The sequence below is a fragment of the Physcomitrium patens genome, chromosome 11 (assembly GCF_059467195.1).
Source record: "Physcomitrium patens ecotype Gransden chromosome 11, ASM5946719v1, whole genome shotgun sequence".
NCBI classification, from domain to species: Eukaryota; Viridiplantae; Streptophyta; class Bryopsida; order Funariales; family Funariaceae; genus Physcomitrium; species Physcomitrium patens.
The window spans coordinates 7,360,659-7,370,638 of NC_143420.1; the positions used below are offsets into that span (position 1 = coordinate 7,360,659).

The 9,980-nt window shown below is 43.9% G+C and overlaps 2 protein-coding genes across 3 annotated transcripts; one reads left to right on the forward strand and one right to left on the reverse strand.

Annotated features, from left to right (window-relative positions):
• Positions 1–897: 897 nt before the first annotated feature.
• Positions 898–4,478, forward strand: LOC112288501 (uncharacterized). 2 transcript variants are annotated; one of them, XM_024532704.3, is made up of 10 exons: positions 898–1,485; positions 1,809–1,981; positions 2,252–2,410; positions 2,506–2,655; positions 2,783–2,926; positions 3,046–3,202; positions 3,438–3,610; positions 3,832–3,887; positions 3,993–4,095; positions 4,252–4,478. In XM_024532704.3, exons 1-10 carry the CDS (start codon positions 1,269–1,271, stop codon positions 4,342–4,344), a joined length of 1,425 nt encoding a protein of 474 aa, XP_024388472.1. In that variant the 5' UTR covers positions 898–1,268; the 3' UTR covers positions 4,345–4,478. The 2 variants fall into 2 exon arrangements, with proteins under 2 accessions (XP_024388472.1, XP_024388473.1); XM_024532705.3 differs by having other exon boundaries at positions 1,109–1,485; positions 1,848–1,981.
• Positions 4,479–4,583: 105 nt separating this feature from the next.
• LOC112288500 (structural maintenance of chromosomes protein 6B) lies at positions 4,584–9,980 on the reverse strand. The gene is made up of 4 exons (XM_024532702.3): positions 9,957–9,980; positions 9,424–9,791; positions 6,706–8,416; positions 4,584–6,502 (listed from the first exon to the last, which is right to left on the reverse strand). The coding sequence occupies exons 1-4, from the start codon at positions 9,978–9,980 to the stop codon at positions 5,045–5,047; spliced, it is 3,561 nt and encodes a 1,186-aa protein (XP_024388470.2). The 3' UTR covers positions 4,584–5,044.

Here is a 9,980-nt window from a genome sequence, read left to right on the forward strand (position 1 = left end):
GATACTTCCCAGTTCTTATTCAACCAGCTCATGAGCCACTGCAGACTGAAAGCATCGTGTACCACAAAGCTACTGTAATTTGAGGGACAAGAATTGAAGTAATTCGTAGTGTCAAACATCAAAATTAACTTTCTAATCTCGACGTAATTAAATCAACAGAAAAGCGTACTGAAATAAACCCAGGAAAGACTTACAGAACTTGGGCCCTACCAAAGTAGCTACAATTATGTTAACAGGCCCAGAAAAAAAAACATATGCTTCTTAGTACACCCGGAGCTCTCTTCAAGCCGCCGTTATCGTCCCAGACTTTATCGTGTTTACCGCTCTACATTTTTAAGTCTCCAAAACTTCGTCGTAACTGCAGTAGAGCCGTAACCTACGTACAGTTGCACATCTAGAGTGCGAACCAGCAGCCGCATTGCAATACCAAGTCTACTCAGCATCAGACACTGGAAAAGTCGAAAAGAAGCCATAAGGCCGAATTCTAACTGCTAAATAATGAAAAAAATACCCAGAACGCTGATAAAAAGGGTGAAAAAACAGACACCTACTGGCATGTGCTACATCACGACAAAATCTGTTTCATTAGCACTCTCAGCTACTAAAGACAATACAAATTAGCAATCTCCGTCACTCAAGTTAGACCGCCAAATTTTCAGATAATCCAATACGAATGTTGAATCAGCGCCTCCGGATTTACCGAAATAGGAAACTATTGATATGGTTTAAAATCGAACAAATGGCATTAGCTTCAGAACATTTAAAACCGGGATGAGTGGTGCAAAGGAAGATGTAGCGTCAATTCCAGCAGCAAATTACAAGCTGCGGTGTTCGAGAATGCTGGTTCCGTTCATTGATAGAGGCAGGATTGATGGCGAGGAGGTGTGTGAGCAAGGAGTCCAATCGTCCAAAGGACGCAGAAAAATTCCACCAAACAACCGGTCGGTTACAGCTGTTCGCCAGCAAGGTCCAATTCAGTAAAAGGAATTATCACCGAATGTAGTACTGTTGCTGTAGTGTTATGCAATTTTCAGCGCTACAGTGATGTGGTAAAAGTCAGAAATGTAATTAAATATGTAATGCTTCAGGATCTCTACAGGATGCGTCTGTGGAGTGTGTTTGTAGAAAGCAGGAGTCTCAGGCGTGAGTGGAGCCTGGGTGAAGTGTCAAGACATTGAGACTCTTCCTAGTAGTACAGCGTTGGGATCGAATTAGGGTTTTAGAAGTGGAAGATTTGAGGATTTGCTGAAGTTTGAAGAGTTGTGACGATGGCTGAGGTTGTGGATAAGAAGGTTAAGGTTACGGTGCTGGTCAATGGAAATATATTGACTATGGATAAGGAGATGCGCGTGTTTCAAAACAATGGAGCCATGGTAGTGTTGGGAGACAAAATTGCTGCAATTGGAAAGACGGAGGAGATTTTGAGGGCATATAAAAGCGAAGCAGATGCGATTGTTGACCTCTCCTCTAAATGGGTTCTGCCGGGTATGTCTTCTTAGTCAAAGCCTCACTCCTCGAATTTCGTTAGTTTACTAGCTGCTGTCCTGTTTTATATTGTTGAAGGAGTTTATGTGTAATTTTTCTTTTTGTCTTTTTTCTTTTTTTGCCTGTTGTAATGCACAACACAAACTCCAAGACAACCCCGCTCTGGAGGAAAATGATACTCCAGAGTGGAAAGGATAAGTTGAAATCTGTCGATTAGGCTCACTGGTTGTACTAGCAACTGAATTTGAGAGCAAATAGGTGGAATGCAGGTGTTGTGGAGAGTTATTTTGTATGTTTCATTCGTTGTTTTGTGAATCAATCAGGAATGACTAACACACATGTGCACACATCGCAACAACTAGCACGCGGCATAGCTGACGATGTGGATCTACTCACTTGGTTGCACGGCCGCATTTGGCCATACGAGTCCAACATGACGGAAGAGGAATCGTACTGGTCCACTTTGCTCTGTGGCATTGAACTCATCCACTCCGGGGTACAAAACCCCTAATCTTTTTCAGCGAGTTTGTCCATGTTGTACACCATAGCTTGCCATGTAACTGCTTAATTTGAGGTCATTTTGAGAGGAGGACTTCTGTTTCTAGACTCCTGCAAGTTTTTGCATTACTGCATTGTTGCACTCTTACTAGGTTGAATTTAAAGACTTCCCACCAGCATTTGTTGAAACCATTACTAAGGCATTTGGAACTTTTCGTTGCACATTTATCTAGATTTTAACGAGGTGATGGATCACCTGGGGCTTAAGGTGACATGTTTTGCAGAAGCGGGTGGTCAGCATGTGTCTGCCATGGCCCGCGCTGTAGAAGAGCTGGGCATCAGAGCTTGCTTGACTCGCTCAACCATGGATTGTGGGGAGGGATTGCCACCGACTTGGGCCTCTGAAACCACAGAGTCCTGCTTGCAGGTCAAACATAGTAACTCAAACTCCTACCGTCTTCTATTCATATTTTTCTTCATATCAGCCCTTACCCTGTGTGCGGTTGTTTTGTGAACCTATAGACTCAGGAGGAGCTCTTCGAGAAGTTCAATGGAAGCGCTGAAGGGAGGATTCGGGTCTGGTTTGGACTACGTCAAATATTAAATGCAACTGACTCCTTGTTGCTTTCCACGAAGGCAGCTGCTGATAAGCACAAGACTGGCATCCACATGGTATCGCTCAGCCTACGTTTCCACTAGGTCATTCTATTTAATATCCCAAAATTCAAATGGGGACGGTATTAAGTGAAGACAATAGATTGGTTTGGTCACTGATGTTTTGTGGTGGATTGACATACAGCATGTTGCAGAGATACCCTTTGAGAATGAGTGGGTGACGAAGACAAGAGAGGTTGATCATGGAACGGTTACCCACTTGGAAAATATTGGAGTACTTGGGGAGAATCTTTTGGCTGCTCACTCTGTTTGGGTTAGTTCGAGTGAGGTATTCATCAAACTCATACTTTCTAACACAGAAGAGCCCCATAAAGTTGAGGCCCTAAATTTTATCATTATGTGCTCAACTAATTGATGGAACATGGGCGTGTGGATGGTTGAGGTTAGGTGAAAATGATGGCTAAGCGGGACGTGAAGGTCTCACATTGTCCTGCAGCTGCAATGAGAATGCTCGGATTTGCTCCCATTGTTGAGATGCAGGAGGCGGGAATATGTGTCTCTCTTGGCACCGACGGCGCTCCTTCGAACAACCGCATGAGCTTAGGTGAAGAGTTAACTTTCTTGATTTTTTTTTTTTTTTTTTTTTTTTTTTTTCTTACTTCATTAGTAAACCATGTCTGTTTTTTCTTCGTCATATAGCCATGAATGCTACGTGCTTTCACTGCTTGAAATGGAGTGCAAGTATGAAGTTAGTTGCATTAGTGAATATCAACATGCCTTCAAGCTTAGTTTCATCTTGAGTCTGTTCTTACGCTGTGTTTCTTTCAATGATGAATCAGTTGATGAAATGTACCTCGCATCCTTAATTAACAAAGGGAGACAGGCGTATGAAAAAGGCATGACTGACCCTACAGCCCTGCCGGTTGAGACTATCTTGCAAATGGCAACCATTAATGGGGCTAAGGCTGTTCTTTGGGAGTCCGAGATTGGGTCCCTTGAAGTCGGGAAGAAGGTATTTTTGTTCAACATAAACTAAGCGCAACAGCTTCTTCTGTCCTGGTATTTCTCCTGGGGTTGCAAGGTGTAGGTTACATTGCTTCTCTTTTCTGCCACTGATGTAAATTCTGAGCCCGAATGGACATATATCGATTGAGTCTGAAAACCATGTTTTATGGGCAAAGGTGACTGCTTATGAGACGAGCATGAATCGAATATTCATGAAATTTTGTGCAGGCAGACTTCGTGATCCTCAACCTTGACCTATGGACGATGGTGCCTCTTCTTGACCCGTAAGTACTAATCTGTTCCTCTTGGAAATTCCGCTTAGTTGGTTAATTACTATCAGAGAATACCGTCCATGAACAAACTGATACTCATGTTCATTCTCGATGCAGAATTGCAAACATTGTCAACTGCATGCGCACAGAGAACGTTGAGTCAGTAATGTGCAACGGCGTCTGGATCATGAAGGAGCGTGAAATTTTGACGGTTGATGAGGTTAGTGATACAGTACTCCAATCTAATTACTATGAAGAACGCATAGATGATCATACAACGGTACTGCTGTCCATTTCACTAAGCTAAAAGCATCCACATTGGAGATAGAAATATCATGCTAACATGTATCCTATCTGACTGTGCCGTCTTGAACAGGGAATGGTATGCCACATGGCTCAGCAGGCTTCTACCAACTTATTGAAACGCGCCAATATCGTGCTTCCAAGAAGAATGAACCTTGTCCAGTAGAGCAAAGATAAGCTCACCGGACCAAAAAACTTGCATGTGACCGATCCACTTGCTGGACTAGCATGCCTGTGAACTTACAAACTTGTAACTACCTTGATTATATAATATTTAAGCATCACCTGGACTTAATCAATCATGGAGAGTTTGCAGTAGATAGCCGAAGCTCTTCTCTCTCCACTGTGTGCACCCACGGTCTGCACCCCATCGTGAAACAAACTGAGAAAGTAACCTACAAAGAGTTGAAATGGGGCATATTATAGTACACTATTGATTAGACATTGCGCACGAATGTGCTCATAGTACAAAGAAAATTGCTAGAACCTGAACTCCTAGCTCCACCTGAACTCCCTCAAACCAGCGATCAAGTCCCTAATGAACTATCAACATTCTTTCCTTCATCAATCCTTTTCTACCTGAGATCAATCATTCTATTCCTAAGTGTGCAATATTCTCTGTACCTACTCAAAATTTGATTATCCACTACAATTCTTACTACTATTCGGGGAGGACTGCCTGCTATAAATTCCAGGTCGACAAAACCCTACAACCCCAAACTTTCGGGATCTTGGATTACAGATTACAGCGCGACCCTGTTATGGTACATGTTCTGGTGTTCAAGGAACATTCCAAGTATCCTCCCTCCAGTGATACTGTGTTCTCATATGTACAACTTGAAGGAAACCCGAGGAGAAGATTGCTCCTAAGGACGAGGGGCCGACATTTGCTGTTTCTTCACTAGTCCGTCTAAAGCTTTCACAGACGAAATGTCATGGGGAGTAATAAATATCCATTGTGAACCTTGCTGTACAGCAAAATTCACTACTGTATCAAGACTGATTTTGCGACTGACAGCATCCATGAAGACATCAAACTCGTCCATCGCTCGGAATGGAGCTTCTGTCATATCGTGAAGTGCTAACGCAAATGACAAAGTTGAGTATGATCGTTCTCCTCCAGAAAGACCCCGCGTATCTCGGACAGCACTACCAGCAGCATCTTGGGGCATATGAAGTTCAAATGCTAGTGTCTCTTTTTCATAATCAACCTTCACACTGCCACTAAACCCTTTCTTTCGAAGATGGCCATTGAACTGCCAAGTCAACTGCCGACGGAGGAACACACAGTTACGTTCAAATTTGCTACAACGCTTCTTGAAAGCATCGTTGAGCACCTGAAGTTTGCTGCGAAAGACGTTGTATGAGAGCTCTTTTTTGCTAACACGACGCTCGATGAGGTTTCGCTTATTCAGTAGCTCTTCCAAAGGTTCATTCTGCTCTTCCTCACGTCGAACCTCATTGTTCAACCGCGTTAAGCGAGCGCTCAACTCATGTATCGACTGTTCACCAACACCACCTAGGTCGACCACGTCTTGTTCTGGGCAAACTTGCAGAGCCTTCTCTTTGTTTTCAGCCAATTCAGTCTGCAGATTCTCCACATTTGTCTCCGCAGATCTGATTGGAGCCAAAACATTCCTCTCCATTACGCCTTCAAAATGCTCTTTTTGCTTAACAGCTTCTTTAAGTTCGTCCTCGAGTAACATCAACTCCCGTTCTGCAATCCGAGAAGCTTCGATGTCCACTTTAGCTGACTCACGTAGTCCATCAAACTGGGCTTTTGCTGCATCGACTTTCTCTTGTGCTCTCTCAACTTTAAACTGCATTTTTACAGCAATGTCCTGATTGAGCTGGATCTCGTCCCTAACTTTATTCGCTTCTTCTTCAAGCTCATGTACATCGGGTTCAGCCTCAAGTTCTGACTCTGCACGAGCGGCATTTTGTAACTCTCGCAACCGAAACTCATCCTTCGTGATAGCACGTTGAAGTTCCACCTTCCTTTTCTTGGCAGATTGTAAACCAGCATGGCAGTTACGAGCCAAGTCTTCAGCTGAACGCTTGCGATTTTCAGCCGCTCGCAACGTGGTATCTAATTCCTTAATTTGGGCATTGGCTTGATCCTCTTGCTCATCGATACGCACGCCCAATCGCCCTTGAATCCGCCGATCTCTAGGCAATACAGTCTCACTCCCTCCTCTTGAGAACAGCTTTAAGCCATCTTTCGTGAGCACCTCTTTCACATTCTGGCTGATACGGCCTCTGGTGAAGGCAATAGTTTTACCTTCATCATAATCTGCTGCAAGAACTAACCGCTCCACGCTCCCCTGGATAGCAGAACACCGATAAAGTTCTTGAGACACACGCACGCACCCATCCACACACGTGTACATAAAGATTGAACAACTCACCCAAAGGGTGGTGGAATGAGAGTGCAGAGACATAGTTCTCAGCGAAATATCAACACAAGAGAGACCCAGAAACGTAGGCACTTTGACAAGGCCCTTGAGCGACAGATTAGCGATAGTACCTGGTCAATAAGAGTGTTCATAACGACAGTATTGTCTGTTTGGAGGACAGACTTCACTGTCGTCAAGCTTGAATCGGGAAGCTGGTCTGGTCTCATTCGTAGTGGGGGCAAATTAAAATCGTAGATAATGATTTGGAGATCGCCATACTGCACTCTTGAGGCAATTTGTCTAAGTAGCAGCATGTCCCTATGATTTGCTACTATGAAAGCATCGAGAAGCTTTCCAACTCCTATTTCAATCGCGAGAGCCCAGGTTGCATCAACCAGGGTGAGATGGGATCCAATCGGTCCAATGGGCGGAATGGAGAAATCGCGTTCGCGCTGTTCAATAATCTGTAGAAGACGTAAAACTCTGTTTCCGCCGAAGGTGGTCATCTGATTGACTCGCTGTTCTCGTAGACGGCGAAGAAAACCCTGCATGTCTCGAAGACTCTGACCAATTTCGTCCATCTCAGCTTTGATGCTAGCGACCTGCTGGGTAGCAGTATCGGCTTTAACTTGTAGCTCTTTTTCTTCCTCGATCAGAATTTTCAACTCTTTTTTCTTTGAATCAATAGCTTCATTGAGAGCCTTAAACTGCTGATCCCTTTCAGTGGCCTCAGCTTGAGTGTTTTGCGCATGTTTTCGAAGAATCTCCTGTGTCTGCTGCTTGAGTCTTTTCAAGCTGGATGTGCTACTATCGATTTCTCTCCTCTTCCTTTGCAAATCCTCCTCAAGCCCTGCACGCTCTCTAATTGCCTCAGATAGTTCTTTTTCTAGTAACCTCTGAGAGTTTCTCAGCTGTCCAGTTGTCTCTAGAAGCTGCTGTATGTTTGCTTGCTTCACTGTCATGGCCTCTCTGACCTTACTTATAGCTGCCTCTGCGGCATCTATCTTCTCCTGGCATCTACTTATCCTACCCCGAAAATTTTCTAGCTTTGCTCGCTCAGCTAGCAGCTTTTCATCGGTGATTTGAACCCACTTCCACGCGAGCTTCTTCTTCACAGCAGCTGCTTCTTGCACCATGTCTTCAATATGCTGGACATTTTTTATCTGATCCTCCAACGATTTAAACTCTTCCAAATAAGGCCGCATTTCCTCTTTAATTCCTTCAATGACGCCATTTGCTTCCTCAAGACTAAACTCAATCCTTTTCAGCAAGTCCGATACTTGTTGTAACAGTGTCGCCTTGAAAAAAAATTTAAACCTCTCCTTCTCACTACCAGCATGAAGAAACTCCCTACTTTTGTCCTGAGTCATGATCACACATGGATTCTCCACTTCAATATTGAAATGATCAAGAAGTTCCTGAAGGTCTTCTCTCTTGTGCCCAACCTTTCTCCCACGCTCATCCTTCATGGAGAAACTCTGTCCACTCTCTGTTATTCTTCTCTCCACAGTTATGATTTTGCCATAAACATCGGGTTTAAAGGCATCTGCACCCTCATTCTTAATGTCCACTATTACACCACCATAGCTCTGTCCATTCTTGATAAAATCCTTCAGCGACGTGGCACGCTGCGTACCTCGTGCTTTGATACCAAATGCAACACACAGAGCCGTAAGGATTGCACTCTTTCCACTGCCATTCTGACCAGTAATAAAATTTACGCGATCAATAAGGTCCAAAGAAAGGCTGCTGTGACACATAAAGTTCTCCACGCGGATTCGTTTGATACACCCTGCTTTAATTTGAGACTCCAATTGTCCTGCCCGTGTTACCGATTGATGTCTTAGAATCTTGTTAAGAACACAACACGAGATCAAGCCTCACCAATTAACCTACAACACTTGAGCAATCTTTGAACTTCTAAAAGACGCAGTATATCAAAATTCAAACCACTACGTATCCCCTAAAATGGTGATGAAAACCTAAGGCTTAGGACTTCCAATATTCTCCCGGGGCCTAGTGGAGATGCTAACGGAACAACACATATCACAAATACTTCTAGAATTAGGAACCAAGACAATACGGACTTCCGATACCAAGTACGGAGATCAAACCCTAAAATTGCTAATCACTCGAGATTTCTCATATTTTCCGAGAAGCATTCCAAACGACCAACATAAAATCGAAAGCAGAAATGCTTGCCTTGTCAAGAGTGACTACAACAAAGATGCTTTTAATTGACTACTATCATGAAAATGTACTTCGCGACTATTTCAAGCCATAACCTTCTCCCTGAAATCGCGATGCCGTTTGTGTAACAAAACAGCTGTACCAGCCTCACCGCCAACTATTTACTACACAATAAAAACCGAAGTTGTCGGACCCGCCTAGATATTAAAAATTCTAACGAGATTTTATTCCTACGGCCACGAGTGGAAAAACAACGAAGACAACGCAAAAAATAAATTCTTCTATGAGATGCTAAAAGAAAGAAAGGCAGGAACCAAAGAATTGGCGCAAAGAGTACTACAGCCAAGTACTAGAGCTAAACTTCAAACGCTCCGCAATGATCCGGTAAAACAAAAGGATGCAAGATTCCCACTCAATTTCAGACACGGAAACCGATTAAACAGCCATGCCAGAAAACCTAACTACCAAATAAGTTCACTTGCAAACCCCAGAACTCAACCAAAGCAAAACCAAATGACCACGAATTCAAATCAAAATACGGGAAGAAAAAAAAAACTCACTTCAGTTCTCAAGAGAAATAATAATAATAATAATAATAACAACAACAACAACAACAACAACAAAAAAAATAATTATGGCTAAAAAACATAAGAGGATACAACGCAGGAGCGCCACAGCCGTTTGTACCATTACTGGCAATGTCTTCGGTGTCGCCATCACCCGACTCGTCGAGCAACAGCATATCCGCCATCGCGCCTGGCCGAGTGTTATTCCGCATCCTGTCCCAACGGCTTCCACCACCGCCTTGATCCTGCCTAGTCTCTGTGTATCTATCCTGTGCACGCAGCGAAGGCGAGCTGGAACCAAGCCTGCGGCAAACAAGCGATGCATGGAAGAGGGCAAAAAAACCGGCGCTACGAGAGAGGGCGACACGGCGGGGAAAGTTGAATATCCCCCGATCGAGGAAAATAACCCATCTCGCTGCGTAACTTTTTAGCTTCGTTTTCACAAATTCCGATTGAGGTCCCTATCGGAATGTCGGGCGGGGGTATCATGGTACCTCAATTGGACGAAACGTCGCTTGGATGGATGTGAAATCCGCGGGTTTGGAACTTACATCTCCTACCACCGATCCTCGTTGGCTCCACCAGCCACATCAGACTGGTTTTTGTGTACCGATCGGCCACATCACCTCCCTATGCCGGGGTTTCTCCAT

Coding starts and splice junctions, on each gene's coding strand:
- LOC112288501 (XM_024532704.3), top strand. CDS start 1,269: ATGGCTGAGGTTGTGGATAAGAAGGTTAAGGTTACGGTGCTGGTCAAT. Junction 1,982..2,251: donor TTGAACTCATCCACTCCGGG/GTACAAAACCCC, acceptor CTGGGGCTTAAG/GTGACATGTTTTGCAGAAGC. Junction 3,203..3,437: donor GAACAACCGCATGAGCTTAG/GTGAAGAGTTAA, acceptor ATGATGAATCAG/TTGATGAAATGTACCTCGCA.
- LOC112288500 (XM_024532702.3), bottom strand. CDS start 9,980: ATGGAGAAACCCCGGCATAGGGAG. Junction 9,792..9,956: donor AGAAACCCCGGCATAGGGAG/GTGATGTGGCCG, acceptor ACATTCCGATAG/GGACCTCAATCGGAATTTGT. Junction 6,503..6,705: donor TGAACACTCTTATTGACCAG/GTACTATCGCTA, acceptor TCTGCTATCCAG/GGGAGCGTGGAGCGGTTAGT.